Source organism: Vidua chalybeata, chromosome 3, assembly GCF_026979565.1.
Source record: "Vidua chalybeata isolate OUT-0048 chromosome 3, bVidCha1 merged haplotype, whole genome shotgun sequence".
Lineage (NCBI taxonomy): Eukaryota > Metazoa > Chordata > Aves > Passeriformes > Viduidae > Vidua > Vidua chalybeata.
Window position 1 is genome coordinate 36,426,738 of NC_071532.1, and position 25,628 is coordinate 36,452,365.

The 25,628-nt window shown below is 45.1% G+C and overlaps 2 protein-coding genes across 8 annotated transcripts in view; one reads left to right on the forward strand and one right to left on the reverse strand.

Annotated features, from left to right (window-relative positions):
* PUS10 (pseudouridine synthase 10) overlaps positions 1-4,283 on the forward strand; it is a 33,591-nt gene extending 29,308 nt beyond the window's left edge. For all 6 annotated transcript variants that reach the window (XM_053937145.1, XM_053937147.1, XM_053937146.1 and 3 more), the window contains 3 exons: positions 815-957; positions 1,498-1,597; positions 1,847-4,283. In XM_053937145.1, the coding sequence (XP_053793120.1) occupies positions 815-957; positions 1,498-1,597; positions 1,847-1,885 (282 nt within the window). In that variant the 3' untranslated portion in view covers positions 1,886-4,283. The remainder of the gene's footprint in view (positions 1-814; positions 958-1,497; positions 1,598-1,846) is intronic.
* A 45-nt stretch (positions 4,284-4,328) lies between these two features.
* The window catches only part of REL (REL proto-oncogene, NF-kB subunit), a 39,546-nt gene continuing 18,246 nt past the window's right edge, over positions 4,329-25,628 (reverse strand). For both annotated transcript variants that reach the window (XM_053937143.1, XM_053937144.1), the window contains exons 4-10: positions 21,942-22,033; positions 11,895-12,035; positions 8,228-8,332; positions 7,718-7,930; positions 7,333-7,401; positions 7,156-7,230; positions 4,329-6,826 (exon numbers count right to left, since the gene is read on the reverse strand). In XM_053937143.1, the coding sequence (XP_053793118.1) occupies positions 6,144-6,826; positions 7,156-7,230; positions 7,333-7,401; positions 7,718-7,930; positions 8,228-8,332; positions 11,895-12,035; positions 21,942-22,033 (1,378 nt within the window). In that variant the 3' untranslated portion in view covers positions 4,329-6,143. The remainder of the gene's footprint in view (positions 6,827-7,155; positions 7,231-7,332; positions 7,402-7,717; positions 7,931-8,227; positions 8,333-11,894; positions 12,036-21,941; positions 22,034-25,628) is intronic.

Below are 25,628 nucleotides of genomic sequence, written 5' to 3' on the forward strand. Positions count from 1 at the left end.
CTGGCACCTGCACCATTTTGTTACCTTAGATAGTGTCCTGTGTAAGTGAAAGGGGCAGAAAAGCTCTTTTGTTCTGCTCTAAAGCCATTCTCCCACAGCTGCAACACTTTGGAGGTGGAAATATCTATGTCAGAGTGCAAAGAGGCCTCAGGAAGGCTCAGCATGTGCAGGAACGAGAACTTTCTCCTGATGGAGAAATGGGTTCAGTTTTTGGTGTGCTGCACCATTTCCTACAGGACTTGCCCATGAGCTCATTCTCAAAGCCATTACAACTCAGGCAGACAACTATTGGGAAGTTCTTCCTTTAGCTTCCCTTGCTCCTGAGAAGTTGCCTTTCACACTGCTGCCTCTCCTTTGGGAAAGGGAGTTGGGAATGAACTTTTGAAAAGACTGTTCTGAGATCTAATCTCATTTAAGGTTTTCCCCCTCACTTTTATTTCTAGGGGGTTGGCTGTAGTTTAGACAAAGCATTTTGTGGGTGGGATTTTTTTTTTTTTTCTGACTGCCCTGAGGCTCTGAGTGAGCTGCTAAATCCTGGAGTCGTTCCAGCAAGGGGCTATGGAGATTTCAAGGTTATTCCTCTGTATTTGTGATTCCATTAGTTTGTGTTCTTGTGAGGCCTCCTCTGGCCTCTGAGAGGGCTGTCCTTTTTCCTTTGATGAACTTGGAAAAAAACGGTCTTGCCTTGAGATTACTCCACTGTCAGAACACAAGATAAAAGAGATGGGACTAGTTAACAACACACACAGTTCCTACAATCCATGCAGCCTTTGCACATTTCCTTCCTCATGTTTTTGGTCCCTTCTTGTACCAGGAGTTAAAGCTGGACCAGAAGACCCCTCTGCGGGTGCTGCACCGGCGGCCCCTGGCCGTGCGCTGCCGGCTCATCCACACCATGAAATCCGAGTACATTGACGAGCATCACTTCCGCCTGCACCTCAAGACTCAGGCAGGAACGTATCCTTGGCTGCCCTGACACGAGCCAGGGGCCAAGCAGCCTCCTGGAGGGAGTGATTGGGATAATGGGAAGTTCCCTGCTCAGTTGGCTGCAGTGTTTTGAAACCCCTGCTCTCCTGCAGTGGTGTCGCTGCACAGTATTTGCTTTTAGGTCACAATTTCACATTGGAGTTTTCATTTGTGACAGATATAAAAATGTGCTGGTTAAAATACACTTCAACTTTTTCTAATTTAACTGAAAACTTTTTGCCTCCAAAAATGACCTTTTCCACAATATTTAATGCACTGAGTGCAGACTGGAGATCACTGCTACTTACAAGTTACAGTTTTTTCACTACTCACTTTGGAATGAAACAAAATAAAGGTGCAGTTTTTGGCACCAGAGTCAGAAACCAGGAATTAGGTGCTCTCCTAATGATAGGTATGGGCTTAACAGGATATTAACTAAGAAATTATGTCGGAGTAGAAAAAGCATTTTTTTCCCACCCCTTTTGATTTCTTTGGTGTGGAATCCACCTCTCCTTAGCCAGTGTTTTCCAGCTACATTAAAGAGTTTGTGCATGGAGACTTCGGGAGAACAAAGCCCAACATTGGGTCCCTTCTGAACAGAACTGCTGACATTCTGGAGCTGGATGTAGAAGTAAGTTGGTTGCTGTTTGTCTTTCCTGGAAATTATTAAGGGAGTTGCCCTGCTGAGATGCTTTCCATGGAATTGCTCTAAGTGGATCAACATTCCTTACCACAGGATGCATTTCCTACTGCTACTCTCCTTTGTAAATGCAGCCCAACAGAGAGTGATGCTGCCAGGTGTCAGCAAAAGGAGTTGTGATTCTTTTGGTATCTGTAAAATACCAATTCTACTGCCTTTTTTCTCCCTCTGCTTTTCTAGTCTGTTGATGTTGACTGGCCTCCAACCCTGGCTGATTAACTTCTGGAGCTGGGATGAGGAAGCAGCAGCTCCTTGGCAGCAGCTGGTGACCAGACACTGTGCAGGATCTGTTACAGCCTGGGTGCCAAGGGTGTCCCTGGAACACTGGCATCATGTTGATCTGCCAAAGGATACCATTGAGCTCCACTTTAAACACTCAGGTAGTGTTGGTTCAGTCTCTAGCCTTACTTTTATTTCTTCTGTACATAAAAAGATTTTGGGGAGCCAGTGTATATAACCCTTCATCAAGCCAGATTTTATTTTAAACTCTTTTTCTATTGGATACTACAGCTTTCCTTGTGTGAATGCTGAAACCCACTCCCAGCTTTTTCTGAGCAGTTCATGCTTGAAATCCCAAAAGCCAGGGAAACTGCAGCCACCAGGACAGTGCCTCCAGCAAGTTTCCCTGAGACACTGACTGCTTTTTGGTCAGTAGAGATGAGCAGATTTGTCTCTCAGAGTGCTTTTCAAAGGGGAAAAAAAAGTTTTCAGAGGAAAACTTTGCACTTGAAACCAAGTTTTTCTCATTTAAAAACATTGGGGATGCTTCCTAGAAACAAGAGTTGAGGTCTCATCAGCCCTTTTGAGGAGTAGGAATTCCCTGGTGTGTCACAATATACAAAAAGACTGGGAACTCCTGGCAGTGGGCATGACGGGAATCTAAAGAAAAACAGGAATACCAAGAATGTCAACGTGCAGAGAAATAGAAGGTACTACAGGGTGGTGGTATCGAGAGAGAGAGAGAGAAAGAGAGAGAGAGAGAGATAAAAAGCTGTGATTTATCAGCATAATACATTTTTTTTCTTGTACCTCACCTTGAATGGATGCCTGGACGAGTTGAATAGCCTAGGAATTTGCCTGGAATAGGGAAGATCTGAGGTTTTCTTTGGTTATTTTAAATGTTTCCTACTGAGCACCACCAATATCTTTAGGAAGTCATTTTTTATACCAGTATCATGTTAATCCATTAGGGAGGTGCTTCCCTGAAGTACAGAAGAGAGTTAAACTATCAACAAGAAATTAAGGTTTGGAATTTCAGAGCTCTTTGTTAACATTTTGGGGATAAAGAGGGTAACATTTGCCAAGACAAGCCACTCTCTGGGGACGGAGGATGACTGGGATGTCTTCCCTTGAATTCAGTGATGCTAGAACAGCTCTACAAGAGCTTGAGCTAGAGGCTCTAAAAGTGTTAATAAATACATTTTTAAGGAGCTCCTTTAAGGCTCTGCCTGTGCTGAGCTGTCAGAACTTGTGTCTGTAATGTAAGTAATTCAGAAGCTACTGTTTTTCTAACACAAAAATTTGATTCAGACAGAAATACTATTTTTAGTTTTAATATTAAAGCTCTTATGAGCAACAGATTCCATGAGTAGTTCTCAGATAATAATCTGCAGCTAGGAAGGAAATGTCATTAATGATGGAAAACTAAAGAAACTGAATTCAGAAAACGAAAGAGAATTTCATATCTCTCTGATTTCTTAAAACTCGCAGTGAGCTAAAATAGATTTATAAATTCCATAATCTACAAGGGAAAGAAAAAGTGTAAACAAGATTGTGCTCTCTGGACATGACAGGCATGGGAAGAGCTGTTCCAAGGGGAAATGGAGCCAGAAGGGGGAGAGGGAAAGGCCTGCTGCAGTAGTGCCAAGGACACACAAGGCTCTTCCCTCTGCAGCTCCTGCTGCACATGGGGATCCCAGGCAGAATCCAGGATAAAGAAGGCCATAAAGATGACCCTCAGTGTGCTGGGTCTGAGCGCTTCTCTGGGCAAGGCAGAGAGCTCCTCCCAAAATTCCCAGGCTGTTCATTTTTATGGCAAATCTGAAGTATCCGAATGGAGGGGTGGAAGCTGATATGCAAATATCCCTGAGCTCTTGAGGCAGTTCCTGGGCACCAATCAAGGGCAAAAATGAAACTGAGAAATGTAATCTGGGGATCTGAACTTTGTTTCCAGTCCAGTTTCACAACCATCATGTACTGAATATTCCAGCAATAATATTCATCTTGTACTTGGGCCTTCAGCTGAGTTTTAGGAGTATTTTTGTGAGTGCTCAAACTGGGTGTTTTGTGAGAGCCAGATTTCATCTTATATTTCCCCAGCTGGACACCTCTAATGCCTCCCCCCTGCATTTTGGTTTTGCATCAGCTCAGCCAAAAGCATCTGTGCCCTTGTCCCCTCTGCCTAAAAACCCAACAGCTCTGCCACAAAACTTGCTGAGGCAGATCAGCCCTCACATGCCTGAGGTTTTATAGTGGCCACCAGCAACAGGCAGCAGAAAATACCCCCAAAAACCCCCAGAATAAGCAACCAAGAACCTACCTTGTCCCTTTTCCCTGCCTTTCCCATGGTGAGGGATGTCACGAAGCCGAGGAGGTTGCAGAAGCTGAGCACTTGGTATAACCAGTTTTTTTTAATTACCAAACCAACTTGTTTACAAAGGAAAACAGAACTTTGAAAATATTTAATTATACAGTAAAAACAAATTGTATTACAAAGAGCCTTCTATGAAGTGAGTAAAATGTTTACATTTAATATACTTAAAACTGAGAACTTAAAAAAAAAAACCTGAATAAACAACATGATTCAAACTTTCTGTGTATTTCTTTCGTCTTTCTATTGCTTAGGAGTGTGGAGGAGAGGTGCAGAAGTGAGGAAAAACTGCTTTAAAACAGGGAGAGTCAATTCAGTTTGTTGTGTACCTGGAGTTAGGGGAAGCAGTTTCCAAAGTTCACCTGACAAATGGAATTCCAGTGGCAGCACCACAGTGCTCCCAATGCAATGGATTCCTGCAGGGGAGGCATCCCTACTTTTCTGTAAGCCACAGAGGGGTTCTGGAGCACCTTTCCTCGTGTACAACTCCACATCTCAAGTGGCTTTTTTTATTTGGGGGTTGGGTTTTGGGCATGTCATTGCTTTTTTTGTTGCTGCTCTCATTGTGCAGTTTTACGTTGCCAAAAGGTAACAATGGAGACCCTTACCTGCCCTAAAGAGCAGCTGTGTCCCTTAAGAAATACTCAGACATTTCTCTGTGTTGCCTCTTAAAAAATAACAGTATAATAAAGTAGCCAAGGCCAGAGTATCTTACCCAGCCAGTTACCTCCAGCTGGAGCTGTCAGGAACAGCTCCTGCTCAGGCTAAGAGTGAAGACTAAGAGCGAAGTGGGAGGGAAGAAGCTCTGGTTCCTGATACAGAGGATAGAGGAGTGGTTTTAATTAGTACAGACTGAAATGCCTTTAAAAGTTGTTAATAGAAGTGAGGCTGCACCAAGGCAGCCTCTGGCTTTGCCCTCCTGGGAGGGGGTGGTGCTGGGGAGGCAGGATCTGAGCCTTCTTTGAAGCAGTCACTTGCATAGCAGGAAACTGCCAGGATACCTGAGGAAAGAGTAAGTGGATACTTCGGCTCCAGAGATTCCTGCCTTTCCAAATCTCACTCACATGGCAGCTACATACACACACACAACTTGCAGAGCAGTAAGAGCTTCATTCCTAAAGCAACAGGGCACGGCTTGTAAAATAGTGCACTCTGGACGAAGTGCAGACAAGTCCTCACTTTCTGTTCCTTCTCTTGTGCAGTGATTTCCTTTACAACAGAGGTGGACTATTTAAAAACTCAAACCTTCCGGTCTTTTTAAATATATCTAACAATGACATAGTCATTAAAAAAAATTTATGAGTAAATTTGCCTTCAAAGCAAATAGAGTGTGGTGACAGTGTGGAAAATCAATATGTGTTCTCATTTTAGGAGAAGAATATTTATAGAAAGGCGGTTAAAAACCTAAACCTTTCAAGTAAGTTGAGCAGAACTCAGGTGTCATTCATTAGATGAGACTGAATTAGAGTGCTCACATGCAGGGTTTTTTTCCTAATTTCTGTCCTATCAAAATTTAAATTTAATTTCTACAGCAAAAATGGCTATTTTAAAACAACTTCAACCCTGTGAAGTATTTGAAATTTTAACCCTTCTGAAGATGCCAGCTTTTACAGTCCCCAAAGGTAAGGAAGCTTTAAGTGTTAACAGTTCCCACTTCCAACAGCGCAAAAATACGTCTAACAAGGCACTTTTAAGGTACAGAAACACCAAACCCTATTCCCACCTCCCTCTTTATGGGCACCACTGTGGACTGCAATAAATAACCTTTAAGTTATATTGTGAAACTTGCACAGCAACATTCTGAAAGAGAAAGCAGGGACTCCAGAAGGGTAAATTACTCCTCTCCACGCAGCAGCACCCGGAGAGCTCTACGTAGCCAGCACTGGCTCACGGGTTATAGCTCTGTAAAATGTTATCGAAGGGGAAGGACTGATAGAGCTCATCGGTGTGGACACTGTCGGTGTCGTAGAACTGGCCGTCTGCCAGGCCGCCCTGGTGGCTGCTGGACAGTCTGGGCTCGCTCAGCACCTCTGTGTCCATGAAGCCGTAGCTGGGGTCGGCCAGGCTGGGCTGCGAGGGGAAAGTGGTGGCTCCACTGCCCACGTTGGCCCCGGACTGGGGCAGCTGCAGCTGCTGCTGCCGGTGGCTGCCTGTGCCCAGCACGGCGCTGAACTTCTCCAGGCTGATGCTGCCGCAGCTCATGTCGTCCGTGTCCATGCCCACCATGCCGGTGCTGGAGGTGCCGCCGCTGGGGATGCTCTGCAGCTCGGGGGCCGGCACCATCATGGCTCCCAGCCCGTTGGTGCTGCCGTAGGTCCGGAAGAAGCCCGAATCCTTCTCGTCGGGCCAGGCCAGGGCGCTGTCGTGGAAGGCCGGGAGGGAGCTGCTGCCCTGGGGCTCCGTGGAGAAGCTGTTGTGTGGGTGGGAGCCAAGCAGCCAGAGCTGGGACAGCAAGTCCTGCTTGCCTGGCCCCACCGCTGGCTGCGAGCAGCTGGGGTACAGCTGGCTCGTGTTGGACAGGGCTCCTAACCCTGGTGGCATCATCAGCGTGGATGGAAACATGTTTGGTTCTACGGAGAGAATGCCACCTTTTAGGGGTTTGTTCAAATTACAGATGGTAAAAAGGAAAGACAGCAAGATTGTACAGGTATTTCCACCGTCTACTGGCTTCACTGCTGTCCAGGATGGACCCCAGAGTTCTGGGTAGCAGCAAAAGAGCTGCCTACCTCACCCCTCTATGGCCCATAATGAGGGTGACACAAAGAACTGATAGCTTTAAGTTTGTACAGTCAGAAGCATCACTATCTTCCAGGAAGAAACCCTCAAGAGATTAGAATTTCAAGCAAAGAGGAGGGCCCTACCTGTTTAAATCACCGTCAGACTGCAGGCAAAAACCTACCTTTCTTAATCGCCTTCCCTTCAGGAGTGACAACAGGAAATGGGGCTACTTTGGGCCTCTCCATTGTGTTTGATCCTGTGATGGAACACAACATGAGTGTGCAGCATTTAGAGGAAACAGCTCCATCTAAATATAAGTTCACTCAGATAAGAAGAAAAAGACAAATATTTTCCTTACCACAGTCCTGCATGAGCTTCTGCCAAGCCAATGTTGATCTTTGCCTTTTTGCTTTGTTGCCATATGGATCTACAGAGAAAGGAGTGGAAGGTTGCATTTCTCTTTAATGAAGGCCTAAAGGAACTCCCTAGTGGCACCAAGTTGTAGTAGGAATTATTTAAAGGAAAACATTGCAGGCATGGCAGCACTAACAAACCATGCCAGTGTTACCCAACAGTAATTCCGGCATTTCACTGAAAGAGGGAATAAACTGACTGCTGTAACTTTCAAAACCCAAACCTCTACTTTGCCAAAGCAGTGCTGTGGATTTCTTATTAATTAAGCCACCACCACGAATCCTGCATTGACCATGGCTGTTCAGAAGCTCATCTTGTTGAAACCATACCCTTTTCATCTGGCAGGTATCTGAAATCCATGGGTTCACTGACTTCCTGGTCCGAGGGCCTCCGCAGCTGCATCTTCACCGTGACAGGCTCGGAGATGTCCCTGAGGAATGGTGGTGTCCTGAACACGATGGCAACCTGGCGGTGAACATCGGCTTGGGAGAAGGAACCCTTGGCCTCCCAGCTGTCCAGGACAAACCTGACTTCTATGTCATCTAGGCCATGAGAAACAGAAGATGCTTGTCAAGCTGGAAAACTGAGAACTTGGAGCAGAAAAAAGGGGGAGGAGCAAAGTGAGGAGCCTGACTCAGGATTCAGATGCAAAGTAAATGACTCAGCTTTAAAGGCACAAGGGGTGCTGAGATCCCATGATCCTGGAGGCTGTTCTACCCAGGTCCAAAACCAAACCACTCTGAGGTGTGTGGTGAAGGGTTTCAGCCCCCCGGCAGGACAATGGTCATGGAATGTGTCCATTTGGGAAAAAGGGAGAGAAAAAACCTAATCCAGGTTACCTTTCTGAACTTTGTCACACAGCAGAAATATTTCATCTCCTCCTTTGACGCTTCCACAGTTCTTGTTCACACGACAAATTCTCAATTCTGCGGTGTTGGGAGCTCCTGGAAGCAAACAGGCAGATTTAATGACCTAGAATTACTGTAGCTTTGTCACTGTTAGATAGGAGGTGCTGGGAGTTCAGATATATGAAGGGAAGGCAACAGCTGGAGGATTGTGACACCCTGAAATCCACACAAAGCAAGTCATTCCATACAGGAAATTCAGCAGCAGGGTCTGATATTCCACAATCCTACAGCTTCTCTCCAAACACAAGACACCAGCACTGCTGTACCACCCACTCCCTAACTATTGTAGAGCAATCTCAAATACTTCCCCCACTGACGTGGTTGTACTCAACCCTGCTGCCCTTCATGCTGCAGAATTCAAAGCAGTTCTGTGGGTGACTGATTACCTGGTACAGTCACACTTCTCTGGAAAGAGCTGGGCTAGCAAGTCAGGAGAATTCCCCTTTCTGAGGATCTGGCTGTAGTTCTATTCACAGAGCTACTTGGCCATTCAGCCTCTCCTCTGTTCCCCTCTGCAGGTGACCAGGAGCAGCTCCATAATTTCACACCTTCACCGAGGGCAGCAGGTTTCACTCTAAGCCACTCAAGCTTCCAACTCCACACTGTGGCTGTACATGAACAGCCCTCAGGATAGCTGAGGACGGACAGCTGCCTCTCAGCTTGAATTAGCCCCCACTGAAGGCTGCACATTGCATTCCAAAGAATCTCACGGCTATGGATGACTCCAATGGGATGGAGCCACACTCTACCTGGTGGTATCTGGCTCTGTTGTGGACCAGCAGCTCCAAACACATCTAAAATGTCTGGAACGATCCAGCTGGTGCTGCTTTGACACCATGAAACTGATCCTCCAAGAGTCTCCACCACCACCACAGGCTCCCCATTCCAGACACAGAGAAGAAATACAAAAATCAAAGCTCATGGTGTCAACCTCAAAAAACAAACAACCCCCCCACCCCAAAAAAAAAAAAAAAACCAAAAAACAAACCAAACCAAACAAATCTGCTTTAGACTCTCAGTTTGAATCAATTCCTACCCAAGTTCAGCTACAGCACAACACAGACTACACCTAGAGCAGAGTTCCTGGTAACCTCTCACCAGTCCCCAATTACGTAGTTACTATCTGCAGTTATGACTGTCATTATTATAAGTGAGAGCTACAGCCTCATGTACTACATGACACACACCACTTAATTTGCTGAATGAATCAGAACCCTTCAAGGGAGGGGAAACCAAACAAACCCAGAAACAGCACAGGGCCATGTGATTGACAGTGTCACGGTGCGCTTTTCACAGGAAGGGTAAATTAAGAATTGTGAGGAAAAGCCTAATTTTACCAGTGTTTCACTTCTGTGTGCTTGAATGGCACTCAATAAAAGAGAATCACTGAGTGGTCTGGGTTGGAAGGGACCTTAAAGATCATTCATTTCCAACTCTCCTGCCATGGGCAGGGACACCTTCCACTATCTCAGGCTGCTCCAAGCCTCATCCAACCTGACCTTGGACACTTCCACGGATGGGGCAGCCACAGCTTCTCTAGGCAACCTGCGCCAGGGCCTGCTCTCCTCACAGGGAAGAATTCCTTCCTAATATTCAATCTAACCCTTCCCTCTGTCCATTTGAAGCCATCACCCCCTGTCCTGTCATTGCATGCCCTTTTCTGAAAAGTCCCTCTCCAGCTCTCTTGCAGTTCTCTTTAGGTCCTTGCAGCAGATTTTTGGGACAGTCTGCTTCAGTGGAATCTGTTGTTTCGTCCTTAGACAAGGAATTCAGAAGGGAAATCAACACACACAAATGCCAGCAGATGTGGATGCACCACTGTGCTGTCAGCAGGAGTGCTGAGCCTGGCACTCGCCTCAGAGGGAAATGTTCCTCACCGCCTGTCACCTCAACTCCTGCCCAATTCCTGTTCCTCACTCCCGTACACCTCATCTCTGGTGACAGATTCCCTCGAGAAACAAGCTGCTCACTGAAAATCACATTGCTTTCAACAAGGGCAGGACAAGATGCATGCTGAGCTGCCTCATCTGACTCTTCCTAAGAGCTTTTGATATGCAACTTGGGAAATTTCTGTTCCAAACCAGTTAACTTTAGAACCATCTGGAAACAGAAGGTGCTGAATTTGAGACACTTGCAGCCTCTGCTAATGGGGTTGCTAATGGCATGATGTCAATATGATTCTTCTGTGTCTCACTATCCACAGCAAGTGGAGACCATGAAGGATGAGAAAGTGAAGAAAATACTGGATTTGAAGTGTCCAAGCTGGTTTTCAGAGTATCTCTTTGCTCCTAATTCGAGCAGATCTGAGGACAGAGCAGCTCTAACCAGGCTGATACTTCTAAAAGCAGCTGGGATCTGAAACTGAGCTGGGCCATTCTTTACCATTTGTGGTTGGGTTTATTTGCACGGCTGCTACGCTACAGGGAGGGTTTTGGGTGCCTCCAGTGCTGCCCACGGACACCCCAGCACCCGCCCCTGCTTCCCCCACAGCGCTCAGCCCCGGCCTCTTGCGGCTCCACCAGGACTGACGTCAGCCCATGACGAGTAATCATGATTTGGCACATTTCTAAATGGCATCTGAGGCAGAGCTGCAAATCTGGTACATCAGTTTTTATCTCAGCTTTGATTATTTCAGTGCAAGGGTTCTCAGTGACACAACGCTCGCAGCTCCAGCTTCTAGATCATTCTGGAGGAGACTCTAAACATCTGAGTTCATACTCAACATACTCACAATGGTTTGTGCCCACATCAACACAATCCTAACAACTTTAGGAAATGCAGATCTCATTTTATTTAGTACTTTCTGCTAAAATAAGGATGTCAGATATTTAGCATGGAAACACTCATGGTGCAGAAATTAAAAATCCTGCAGGAAGGTTTTTCAGGATTGAGAATTCTTTTGCTACTCTGCTCCTAGAGAGGAGTCCAGCACACACTGGGGGCTAAAATCCTCAGCTGCTGATGCCCTAGGGATGTCCAGTTTTGTGGAATGTGAAAAACAGTGCCAAGAAGGAGTGTCATGTACTTCTGCACCCTCCTGGAGCATGACCAAGGACTCCTCCATTACCCACCTGTACAGTGAAACAGCCACCAACCAGGACACAAAAGGCCATTAGACAGTTTCCCACAGACATAAATCTCTCTTGCAAGTCCCATTCCAGAACCCTCACAAGGCAAAGGCAAGACTCCTCAAGGGCACAAACAGGCTCCAGAGGACTTTCTTGGAAAGCAGATCAGCCTTGAGGCAGCAATCCATCTCACTACTATCACTTTAATCACTTGGCACATTAGGCATGAGCCTTTCCTTGCAATCACTGCTGCTGTGTGTGAACAAGGGCTGGAAAAACACCTGCATGTGAGTCCACGAATGCCATGGACAATCGTCACTCTGGTTGGCCAACATTTCACCCTGGGATCATGTTTGAATGTATGCTCACTGTGACTTGCCATGTGCCAGTCATGCAGCTGGCGGTCCCAAGCCACAGAAGCGACCCAGAGCTGGCACAGACCTCAGGAAGCTGGCACTCCTCATCCCAAGCTAAAGAGAAAAACAAAAGGGAAAAGGAAAAAAAAGGCATTTGGCTGAGCTGGTACTCACTGTTATCATAGATGGGGTTGGAAATCAGAGGAGGAAGGGCCATCGTGTAGTTGCCGTGCTCGTCGGGAAGGAAGGCTTGGAAGCAGAGTCGGACGACATTGAGGTCATACTCGTCGATGTTGTGCAGCTGTTCCTCAGGCACTGAAGGACAAACAGAACCAAGGGTCAGTCACAAAACCAGCACGAATTCTTTACCAAACCGGGGATGAGTCCTCACCAGTAAAAGAGATGGTGTTGCCCAGGCACATGTGCCCATAGGCTGTGGCAGCTGGACAGGGGCTGCATGAATTAATTCTTTTGCTCACAACAAATGATACTGAAGCCTTTAACGCTTTCCCTGCACCCAATAAGGTTCAACTGTCTGAGCTCTCCAGCTGTTTCTTGTGCCTGGCTTCCTCACCTTGCCTGCCACAACAGTTCCATTTATCTATAGTTTAAAAGTAATTTTTTATTCTTCTTTGCACGTGATAAAATTTACAAAATTAATGTTGTTGCCCAAAAGAAATATTTTGGTACAAAGGGATACTAGGATCTCATTAAATATTTTCTGCAGCACTGAGGGACTTTGGGTACATGGTATCATTATTTTCCTCTAGAAACTGAGATGGGAAAAGAGTCAGAAGGCAATTCCTGGGCAAGAATGAAGCTGAAACAACAGAAACCACCCTACCCCACCACCACCAGTGTCACAGCTGTACCTTTCAGAGCAGGGATTAGTGGAGCCATTAGGATACAGATGTGTAACACAAGAAGGAAAGCCTTGCTGGAAAGGATCAATTTCCTTGCATATTCCTCCCAGTGTAAACCCCAGCAATGCATAACCCAAATTCAGCATTTCAATTTTGTTCACTCCTTATTTTAATTACAAGACATAGGGCCTGGGGTATCATTACTGAACATTTAATGTATTCCCAGCTCAATGGACAATTATGGGAAGAGCAGCCCCCTCTGAATTCAACACTTTCCTTTAAGGTGTGACACTAAACCATTATGTTGACATTCAATGCTAGTAAAAATGAGGAACTGGTTTAATTTCACTTAAGTAGAAGCACTGATAATTAAAATAATTGCAAGTGTTCTGTTTCCCCAAACCCCTCCCAGCAGCAGGTCAACTGTTTCACACTCTTCACAGTTACCCAAAGCCAACATGTGCCAAGCCACCAGATCACCAGCTCTCCATTCTCCTCCCTTCCCTTTCAAAGGGCTCTTGCAAGAACAGAAGATTAAACGTGGCTGTGACAAGCAGCCTGGGGACCACGCTGTACTGATTAGATTGCCTGCTCTGACCTTTAGCATTTATCACTGGCTCAGGTCTCCACCCTGCCACGAGTGGGATTCCACAATGCCCACTTGAGTGGCTTCCTCCTTTTACCTTTTGATAAGTGTGAAATTGTAAGTGTGATGAGCTCAGAATACTTTCCACTGGGCATTTTGAGTCCTTCTGGTGCTCTGAATATCAGTTTCTCCTGGTCTCTAGTGCAAAGGGAAATCAGATCACCTTTCCCCTTTACAGGCCTGTGATCTGCAATATTTCAAGGCAAATACAGCAGCGAGTACAAAACTAAGCAACAACTGTGTGAGCTTCAGAATTGCTGAGGCCCAGGAGAGTTCTGTCCATGAGCACTTTGCAGGTTGGTGCCAACTGTGTCACCAAACACACAAAGTTTTATGCTTTAATGCACTTCATTAGTTCACCTGCTAACTTGAAAGAAGATCTTTAGAAAATGGGTTTGGAACAGACAGCTCCTCAGCCTGACCCGGATTTGGCTGACACCACAGCCCAGCTGCCTCTGGCTACAGCCTGATTCAAAGAACACAGAAAGAAAAGTGCACTTCCCAAAGTGCACCTTGCAGAAGGGCTATCAAGAGAGCAGCTCTAATCCATGCCCTGACATCACGGCCAGCTCTCAAGGACACACTGACATCAGGGCTCACGTTGCTGTGCTGCATTAGCCATTGGCAACCATGTGAATCCCTGCAGAGACCCAAGGGGTACTCAAACCTCAAACCTCTTCACAATTAAACTAAGCACAGAGATTCAATACCTTTGCCTGAGTAAGCTGTCTGTAGATGGAAGCTGAGCATGAAATCTGGATCTGGCTTCTCACCCTGAATCCAAAGTGAGGACTTTGTGGTTGTGCAACCAAGGCCCTCTCTCATGCTACAGGAGCCTCAGTCCCACTCTGTGCCTTCCACAGAGAAATGTGTCTCCTCCTCAGAAACATGTAACAGCAGACTGAAGCCTAAGAGTACTCTATAAAAGCAAAAATACTCTTTATATGGAAAAAATTAGCAATGCTAATGTTCAAATGATGTCATTTCCTATGCTATCCAAACTTGCGTGAATTCCCAATAAATCTGTTTCACACCTGACACAGGAGTGGTGTGCCAAGAATGGCAAGGGACAGAATCACTGTACAGCTCATTCTATTGCAGCAAAACCCACTGCTCCTGATTTGCATGTTTTTGTAAATGATTTAATAGAATCTTTAAAAATCTGTCGTTTGAAAGAGGAAGTATTCAGTCAAGAGTGATTCCTCTTGGGCTATTTTTAACCCGACAAGAAGAACACAACAGTGCAAAAAAAGGAGAACAAGACAGCTGCAACTCCATCTTGTGATGACATGCTTTAAAAAAGAGAGACACCAGATTCCATGTGCATATGGAGAAGTGCACAGCTTTCACCAATTTCAAAACAAGACAATCATCCAAACAAAACAAAATGTTATTTTTAACAAACATCTAATCCTGCTCCCTCTGAAGTCAGTTTGAGAGCAGCCACTAACTTGGAATGGATGCTGGCTTACACCTTGGGAATATTAAAAGCAAACAAAGCTGAGGCAGACAAACACCCTGAGTAACGCCTGGAGCGCAGCCGGGTGGAGGATGGTCATGTCATCCCATCTTATTCCACCAGCTTCTGTGCAGAAGGACAACAGAGGGGTTAAACCTGACAAACCTGAAGTCATTAAAGTTAGGAAACGCTGTCGAAGATTTGGGAACGCTATGTACTGGAGAGGAGGAGTAGCCGCTTCATCAAGCCCTGCAAGCTCCACACAAGCAGGACTGAAACTGGGGGCATCACACACGTGAAGTAAAAACATCACCCCATGTGGCACCTTGGGGCCACAGGTGTGGAGAAAAAAGGCTCCAACACAACACATGAACCAAAAAAATAAAAAGGGAAGAAGTTCTCTGATTTTGGCAAGGGTTCAACTTCCTCTTCTGACTGCTGCTTGCTGTGTGGTACCACACCTTAGAGTCTTCATCTGGATCCAGCTGAAAGAGCTGGAGCCCGACCAAAAGCCTGGGTATGTTCCTGTGATGGCCCAGTCTAATTACAAAAAATAGCTTTAACCTGGCAGAAATCCTTTAACTGTACTAATCTCTGCACACAAGAACACATGAAAAACTATTTGTAAGCTTTACAAGGAGCTTTCAGAAGTAACTCACAGAAATTAGAATCATTTTTTTTAAATAACTAAAATTCTAAGGTAAATATGGACTATGATGTCAAAAAAGTCCATGAAAATACCAGCAGCACCATGGTAAAATAAATGCAACCCTGCTCACCAAGATTCTGGCAATAGGGTTGCAAAAGGAGTACCTGGAGTTACAGTCAAACCTGGGGAGGATTTGCTGTTCATCTGGAAAGGCGCTACAATAACCAGTAAGTAATTTCATTATAGATCTTAGAAGAGTTTACAACTCTTCTGAACAAAATTCTTGTTCCTCAACTTTACTAAATAATTATCTTGGAAATAATTCCCTAATCCATTGTCTCCTAAGGTGGGAAGAGACCAATACAGCTCCAGTGTGGGCAAAACACCCTACGTGAGCTAACTGTGAACTCCTTCCAACCCAAGCTGGCTGATCCAGGCAGCTCCCAGGCATCAGGTTTGAATTGTCCCTATCTCCAAGATTTTGTCTCTCAAATCCAGAGATGCCTCACTGGGATTCCACTGAATACCTGCTGGATTTGCTTCTGTAACACAAAACTGGAGACTTTTTGGGTTCAACACACCAACATGCAAGTCCAAGTTTGGACACAAAATTAAAGATGCTGGTAATGTCAGGCCTCCTGTTTATTAATTTCTAATTATAGTTTTATAGGTTTTCTAGTATTTTGACAGCTTTCAGCATCCAGCAAGGCCAATAAAATGTCATTTATATGATTAAATTAATGGGAGATTAAGGGCTCTGATGTTCACTCATAAGGTGATGCTTCAGGGAAAGTTAAAAGTTTATTCTGAACACTGAAGAGAAATGATCAAGGGTTTGGTTTTTTAACTGATAATGTGACACCTATCAAACAGCAGATGCCTCACACAGAGCCCATCACCCAGCTAATGATGTCAACCTTCTGGAGTGGGCAGAGCTGGAGGCATCTCAACTTAACCTGCATGGAAACTTCCAGGGCAATGTGGTGTGACACAGTCAGAGAGGGGGCTCTGTGAAGAGCACAGCTCACCCTGCAAAGGGACATCCTGTGACCTTCCCCTGTCAGTGAGGGGCTGCAGGGGCACATGAGCCACATGAGATGTCAAGGAGAATGACCTTCCACAAATTAAAACACCCCAGAGATCACACATCATTAATAATCATCACACATCACTCCCCACATGTGTGGGGAACACACACCATTAATAATCATCATGAGTTGTTTCTCTCTTACGCAGATGAGGGTTTTTAATTTAGGGATATGCTGGGAGCTCAGTTTCATTTAAGGGATGACACAGAGGCGGTTTGCCTCCAGGGTTTTGCTCCTGGAGTACAAAGATACCCCCTTGGCCCTGATACCGACTGGGCAGTCTAACTCGGTCCATGCCAGAGGTTTTGCTGCAAAAGGTGGCTCTGCCCAACCTTTCCAGCACTGCTCAGGCTGGCTTAGCTCTCATGTGGTGAATCAGATCAAGGAACTGGTCTGGCTCAGAACTATCTTGCCAGAAGGGAAGAGGAAATCTTGTTTTCATCCAGCTGGTTCCCACGACAGGCAGCCCTGATGCAAGGCAATTGGTGGAAGCAGAGCTTCTTCCAGAGCTGCTGCTGATTTACACCAGGCTCACCCAGGCAGGGAAATGGGCTGCAAGTCACAGGTCCCTTTTGGTGCCTAGGAGGTCCATTTCAAATCCAGGTTATCCCCCCAGCCTATGTCCCTGCTGCAGCCACAGCTGGGCTGGTGTAGCCTTTTACTAACACTTCCCGAGGAGTAGGATCATGAAATGGTCTGGGTTGGAAAAGGACCTTAAAGCTCATCCAGATCCACCCCCTGCCATGGGGAGGGTCACCTTCCGCTATCCCAGGCTGCTCTAAGCTCTGTCCAACCTGGCCTTGGACACTTCCAGGGATGGGCATCCACAGCTTCTCTGGGCAACCTGTGCCAGGGCCTCACCACCATTAAAGAATTTCCTTTGTATATTCAACCTGAATTTCCGCTCTTTCTGTTTGAACCCACTATTCCTTGGTCCTATTACTACAGTCCCTGATGAAGAGTCCTGGTGAAGCTGGGAACAAGGGGAGGGAAGGACTGTGGCAACACTGTGTTTCTTCTCCTGATACACCCAACACCTGTTTTATTCCATTGGTATCCACAAAAAGGTGATTTTCAATCCATTCTGCAGGAAAAAGAGAAACTTTTACGTGTACCTTGAAATAGAATGTGCATCAGCAACATCTATTTTTCAAAAAGCAAAAACTCAGGGAGTTGATGAGTGCAAACAACTAAAATTCAGATGACATTCTACAGTCAGTAAATGCCCAAACTTCTAGGGACACATTTCCCCAGTTTACAGAAGAAAGAAATGCAGGGGAGGTGAATGGCCTGGTCAAGGGAAGAGCTGTAAATACAAATTAAAACTTTCAAAACTCAGCACTTGTTTTGCATAGACAATGTTTCTCTGGCTTCCTTTCCTGTTTTAAGTTCAATGTGAAAAAGGTAAAGTTGCAACAGATTTAAATGAGGGTATCCATCAGCCTCTCTACATTCCTGATACCTTTCTTTAGCAGTTTCTGTTTCTATCATAAAAAAATAAAAAGTCAGCATTTTTGTCTTGCTACTTGGTAATTTTCCTTTTTAAACAATTTGAAAGCAGGCTGTCCTTTATATTAACACACACATTTTGGAATAAGCAGAAAGGAGCATTTGCATGAGATCAGAGGAACAAAGGGCTTCTCAAAGCTAAGAGTTAGGGCCATGCCATGATCAGGACACGCAGCTTCCCTCAAGTGGGTTTGCTCTGTGCCCCTTCAAAAGCTGATGACTCTCATTACTAGGATTTTACACTTCAGGATTTAACTGGGGGGTTTCACATTTGTTTTAGTACAAGAAAAGAAGCTTAAAGTTTCTCGTGATATCCGAGGAGATCATTACAGTGGACACCTTCAACCCATTCCCACTGCCAAGAGCCACTCACGTAATCCATGGCTCCATAAAACTCCCTATGGAGCCAGCAGAGGTGGAGAGGGGGATCCTGGGGATGCCACAGGAGAGCGGCATCAAAGGAGAGGGGGTTTCTCATGGAAGCAGTGCTGGAGGAAGCTGCGGAGAGGGGACAGCGTGGGCGAGCGCAGCAGGGGCGTCACGGCACAGACAGTGACAAGCACGGAGCCGCCGTGGGGTCAGCTGCTTGCGGGCGGAAAGGGGAAACGGCAAAGGAAACACTGCGGAGGCACACGCAGACGTGTTTAGGTGTGGGCTGCAGGGGAGAGCCTAAAAATGAACTGTATGCTCCTAAGCACAAGCAACTGCAAAGGAGCAGGAAGTTTAAGCCTGTGGCAAGCTCCAGGGAAAGTCAGGGTTTCCCCGCTGATAAAAACTGCCTGGAATTTGGTGATTCTCATTCCAAGACAAGTCCGGGGTTTTCATGCTGCCATGCATTTGGCTAGAAAAAGGTCAGTCCTCTGTAACACTGCACTGAGTACAGTTTTTCCATAATTTAAAGAAAACACTTAGGGCTTTTCCTCATTGACAATTAACTCCAGTTGTTATTAACTCAATTGTTGTCTCTATGTCACGTCACACCCACTCACAAAAGCTCTTAACTGAAAACTGGCTCTTCTTTTAATTTGAGTTGGCTGTACATCAGACAGTGCATGGGAAGACAAGGATATGGCACAACTCAAAAGCTCCTAAAAGAAAACAAACACCATAGAAAGCAGACATGGACCAACTCCACTGGAGGAGTAACGCTGCTCCTTCGATGCTGTGCTATTTGTATCATCATCATCATCACCATGCCAAGGAGTCCCAGTTGCATGTTAGGTTGACACTGTGCCCCATTTCCCTGGAGCGCTTAGAGATGAGAGACAAAAGGGATTTCTAGAATTCTTGAGATTATTAGAGGAGGAAAATATATGGCACATGCTTTGGGAACACCACAGATTGAGACCACGGTGTGGAAACACCAATTCCCTCTCTCTCAAACAAGGCTAACACAAGAGGAGCAACCTGATTGGAAGTCATCCGTCCTAGTGAATGCACACAGCTCCTACAGCCTGTGCTGAACTTCACAAGGGACAAATGCTGTCAGCCAAGACTGGGAATTCACAGGGAGACAGCTTTACACAGGTACACTCACACAAGGACTCCGATGCTGCACCTCCAGCTGGGCACACGGCAGTGATCTGCAACAAAGTTCCAATCACCCAGGGATTCCAAGGCAGGCATCAATTGCTTAGGGTCAATACTGAACCTCTCTTCCCCAAAAGGAGGCTCAGAATAGGGAATGCTTGTTCCAGAAGCAAGTGAGAAAAAAAAAAGAAAAGCCTACCAACACACAAGCACCCTGAAGGCTCATTTTCCATGAAGTTCCTTTGATGATGTCATACAAGAAATGAGTAACACCAACTTGCGACCTGCTTAGAGGATGCACAGCTCCAGAATGTCTCTAAACAGGGAAGTCAGATGCCTTTCTGAAGACACAGAGGTAAAACACAATGCAGGATGGATTCAGCACAGCCTGCACAATCCTGGAAAATGTACCAACACTCCTCTGACCTTAAAAAACAAACTAAACCAATACATAAAACTTTCAACCTTGTCAAGCAGCGAACATTTTCAGTGATTGCTGCTCGCAAAACACTGTTCTGATCAACTAAATAAACATGTAAAAATATTCCTGTCACTAATCCCGTTTTATTAGAACTTGGTCCCAGGCCTTTCTAGGCTCTGCTCAGCATGGGACTGCCCTGGAGGCCGTTCTCAAGTGGCTCTGCTTTGTGCTGACATGTTAACATGTGACAAAGGACAGTGACACAGCTGGGGATTGCCAGTGGCCCCTTCTCAGCAAAGCCCCTGCCCAGAGCAGGCTGCTGCCCTGTGTGTCACCCAGGCAGGCTCTCCCCTGCTGCCAGGGCAGCAATGTGGCCTCCTCCACTGCTGGACTGGTGGGAAGCAGCCCAGGATCTGCCTGAATGCTACCGAGCACAACTTTCTGTAGTCGTCCAAAATTTATTAGTGGATGTGGAATTAAGTGCCAACAACTGTAAAAATCTACTTCCTTCTACAGAAAAGTTCCCCTTTTATTGTTTGAAATCAAGGTAGAGCTGGCTGTGTCAAGGCAACATAATTCAAACCCTTAAAGTGTTTAAATTGTGCTGATGAACTAAACTCTTGTCAAAATACTGTGTGCATACATTATCATAACTAGGGTATTTGTTCAGATGGGTCATCAGGGCCATCAACCTGATTCCAAACAGCTGCTCTAAAATGAAGAAAAATATCTAAGACATTTCTTATTCTGCGATAAATTCAGCATCCTTCTTTTTGTCCCAGTTCAGGGACATGTATTTTTAAAGCCAGCCAGAAATCCAGCTCTCAACTCTCCATAAAGGATCTTACCTGAATATAGCAAGAATTCTGTGGGTATTAGAAAACCCAGTGAAGTGTCTGGAGAATCTCCAAGCTCCTGCTTAGGGAAATACACTTAGGGAAATACATGACTACATTGACACTGCTTAGCTAATAATTTGGGGGTATTTATGCTTTTCAACTAATTCCCCCAACTTGTGCCTGCACTCTGCATATGTTGGTCCCACTGTAATTGGCCAAAATATTTTGCAGTGTGTTCCCTACCCCCTCTGTGCAGAGAACGTGGCAGTTAAATTGCTGTGAGGGGAGTTGGTTTAGCAAGTTGATCTGAAGGGAAACCACTCTCCTTTTTTTATTTTTTGTTTTCAAGTTGGTTTTCCACTGGAGCAACTCACTGTGGGGCCACGCAGCCCCTGTGTGTGGTGGTGGGAGGAAAGTGGTGGGAGTGTGTGAGCAGGGATGGAGGGAAGAGCAGGATGACTCCTTATGAGAGCAGCCCACAGATCTGTCACATCAAACAAAACCCTGTGGGCAACCCATCACAGGTGTGGTTCTGCAGCAGCAGGTCCTGCCTCTGACCTTGATGAGCCCAACCACAGCATCACAGGATGGTTTGGGGTGGAAGGGACTTGAAAGATCATCTTGTTCCAACCCCTGCCATGGGCAGGGACACCTCCCACCAGACCGGGCTGCTCCAAGCCCTGTCCAAACTGGCCTTGACACTGCAATCCTGCTGTGGATTTCTGAGCTCCCATGCTGTGAAATCAAGTGAGGGGTAGTTCCTAGTGGGCTATCAGCCCCCTGACCTGGTCACAAGAGACAAAGAAAGAGAAGAGATGAGAAAGTGGCAAGTGAGACTTGTATTGGCTTAAGTTGTTGCAGAGTTATGCTAATTCAGTCTTTTACTCCCATCACTGCCAAAACTGGGGAAATCCAACTCCCAAGATACTTGTAGAAGTTTCCAGGAAAGGTTTCTGCTGCTAGCCCATTCCTTCTGTCCAAGCAGCAACTCAGACTGCTGCTGGGAATTACAAAAACTCAATATAAAAAGGGCAACTATCCAAATAGATTCATCATGTGATGACTGGGAAGAAAGACTGGGAGGGACACAGAAGGGAAAGACTGATTCTCAGAGATTTTTTGGAGGAAAAAATAAAGCTCCAACACAAAAGCAAAGGCAGGACAGGACAAACAAAACCCCATCACCCTGCCAAGAGAACCAACTGATTTACACTCACCATTGAAAGGGTTAATTTTCTTCAAGATTCGTAAAGAAATGGATTCTTTCAGTTCTTTCTTCTTCACACACTGTATGCCCAGGTTCTGAAAACTGAAGCATATGTGGCAAGATTTCAACAACTAATAACATCCTCAGTGTAGACCTTTAAATAAAATATTCATGTTAATTAGTGTGATAACATCCAGTGTAAGAAATGAAAAAAAGCTTCTTTTGAGAAGGGTGTACAAGACCTGAAGAGAAAAGATGCTGTTTTTCCTAAAGTAAGGGCAGACACAGAAGCAAAAACACCCTAAAATAAAATTCTAAATAATTTACATTATTAAAAGTATTTCTATATTAAAATTTATTACTCTGCAGTAAACCTACAGCAATTAAAAGGTTAGATACTCACTCTTGGGTGATTTATAATGACAATCATTTTTGTAAAAAATAAACCTGGTAATTTGCATTAGTTAAAGGACTTGCTCTCCTGCTTTTATCAGGGAATGTAAATCTTAAACACTATTATAAAGGGTTTTTTTAAAACAGGTCAAAACAGGTTTTTAAATCTCAGATAGTTATGGAAAAGTTCTGAAGAGTTGCAGCTCCTCCTGATTTGCATAAAAGTGCAGGTCACCCTGATGCAGGAGGTGGGGGGAGTCCCAGGCAGGCTGACTCTTTCCCACATGGAAAAACCATGACATCATCAAAGCTGAGTGGATGTAAAGCAGGAAGTTAAAAAAAAAAAAAAAACAAAACCAAAAAAACCCACCAAAATAATCTGTGTTTCATGATGTTACAATAAGCTCTGAAGATGGGTTGTGCCAGCAGGCATCTTTCTCCAGAAGTCTCAGCCATTTCCCTTCCCTTGAAACTCCACAAACCTTCTTTGCTTCAGCAAAAGAGCATCTTACTGCACCTAAAGATAGTCCTTGTTCCTGCCAAGAGTGCTTGTACACTTCTGAACAAGCCTATCCTAGCACAACGTTAAGTTTAATTTCCCTAAACCCCCCTGTCTGCACCCAACACACTGTGTTCAGAGGTTCCCAAACCCTCTGCCATCAGGCTCCACTTCCAGAACCTCTGCTCACTAGAGGAAGGCACATGCTTCCTCTGCAAACTGAATGTGATGTGACCTAGGGGAAAACAAAACACAGCAGCATCTCATAATTCACTGAAGCACTCTGCCTTCCTATCGTGGCTACTGACATTCAGACTGGGACTATACCTTGATGAGCAATCCTATTTCCACCTGCTCCTGGAGGAATTACTTTCTTCAGGGCTTGATCACAGCATGCATTCTTTCCCCTACCTCAGAACACTCACTGTATTCCACAGATTTTTGAATCACACTTCAAAGTCCACAAACAGGGGCAGTTCCTTATTATACCCCCAAATGAAGCCTCTTGTGGACAGGAGGCTTTTCAGCAGCCCAAAATTGTCAGATTATCAATGTTTTCTAAGCCTGTGCTGTCACAGTGAAAGTGTGTGTTTAGCCATGGCTAGGCAGAGGCTGGGTCAGAGGAGGAACTGCTGAGAGCCCCAGCAGGGCTGTGGGGTTTCACATCGATGGGCGCTGACAGGAAGCAAGTGAGATAACAAGAAAAGAGAGGGAGAAGTAGGAAGAGAGAGAGAAAAAAATGAAAAACATCTAAAAAACCTATGACATCATCCTTGTAGAGAGAAGAAACTAGGAAGTAAAAATTTGAGTACGCAGGCAGCCCCACAAGCTCTGACTTTCCTGCTCTTGCCTTGATGTCTCAGCCAGGGAGGGCTCTGATCAATTTTGAGCAGCGGTACAAAGATCATTATACCACATGCAGAACAAAATGCTTGGGAACTTTAAAGCATGGGGAACTTTGAACAGTAGAAAGCAGAGTAATTACTCAGAGCAGCCCAAAATCTGTGATTAATAATTCCACTTCTACTGAGGAAAAAAAAAAAGGATTTTTTTTTTTTGCTCAATTTGGGATGCTCAGCAAGAATAAAGAGCCAGAAACATTATTGACAGAGGACATCTGCTCACTAGTACTGGATGAGGCTTTTCTCCAACACAGACACGAAGAGAAGAATGTGAAGGTTGAGTCACCAGCCACAAAAAGGAAAATGACTTTAAACATCCAGATCCAATTATGGATCATACTGTTCTTTCATCTTAAAGCAACCAATGATTTGTTAAAAAAAATGAGTGTACCGATGCTGGAAACATTTCAAAGGGAATGTATTGAGCCTCCTCCCATCAGGACCTCCAGTGTTAAACACAAAGCTCACCGTTTTACATTATCAATAAAATGAAAGCAGCTCACTTACTATTCTGTAGGAAACTGAGAGGTTCATATCCTAAAAATATTGAGAAGAATTCATGGATGGAGCAAACAAGCACCAGTGCCTGAAGCGAAACAGAAGCATGGCATTTTGCCAAAGGGACAGGATTTGATGCAAACATATAATGGAGATGAAATCACAATCTGCAAATAAATATTTGCAGAGCATCTCAGTGCTTCTTGGCATCACATCCTGCAATGGCCCCTCTAAAAGGCTCACCTCGTGCCTCCATACTGAACCTTGTGCAACCAAATGTCAAGAGGCGAAGCAATCACCAGGGTCTTCCTGCACTCAGTGATGGGAACACAGGGCCAGAAAAGGCATTAAGCAATCAGGCTTTTCTGCATCGGATCAGCAGGCACAGAGCTGAGGGGAGGAAGTGGGATGGGCCAGAACAGCAGACTTCCTTTGACCTTGGCTGAGGAAGCTTGATCTGAGAAGACCAAGAGGAAGCTGGTGAATGGATGGTCAAAGGAAGGTGCAAGATCCTGTTGGAGTTTAGGATGTTTGCAAGCCAACATGCCCCGTGCCACTGGAATGCGCTGCAGCACATCCGTGATCCCTTGAGCCTGGGCTGGATGCTGAAGAAGTATCTCCACTGTTTATTTCACCATCAGTGAAATAAATCACAACCTTCAAAATAGTGTCTTCAGCTGTCTCCTTTAATAGTGTCCTACTGACTAAACCCACGTAAACATGGAGTAATTTCACCAACACCAAGAGAATCCCATTGGCCTAAGAGCTGTGTGTAAGAGCTACTTATAGACTGAAATATTTACCTGATTTTCTTCCCAGCTCAGTTATGCTTACCCCAAACCAATAGCCTACTTCCGTATTTCCAACATTGCAAACTGTGAACCGCAAACAGCTTGCCAGTTCTAAATTCCCCTCTCCATCAATAACCACTCCATGTTTGCTGCAGCTTATTCTGCTTTTATTTTATAAAATAAGCTTAGAGGAAACAAGATCAAATACAACTGTATTTGAGATATTCTTAACAGCACTGAGAAATGTCTTGTACACATCCTGAGTTTTCCTCTCTGCATCCACAAGCAGATCCTTCCCTGGCACACTTACTCTTCAGAGCTGGGCCTGAGCAGAATCTGTATTCTCACTCAAAAACCCCCAAGCAAAACAACAATCAACAATAGTGACAGCTGCTAACATTTCTTGATGTGTCACAACCACTATCTTCTAGCTTACATGATATTCAGCAACTACAAACTTCTCCAGAAAGTCCAAATATAATTTCCATGGAAGGTGTGAACTTCCCTCATCACCACGAAATAAAAATTCTAATGCTGTTACCCTTTCTATTAGTCATCATTTTTACATGTAGGAAAGAGTCATGCTCAAGAGTAAGATGCAGTAATGAACAAGG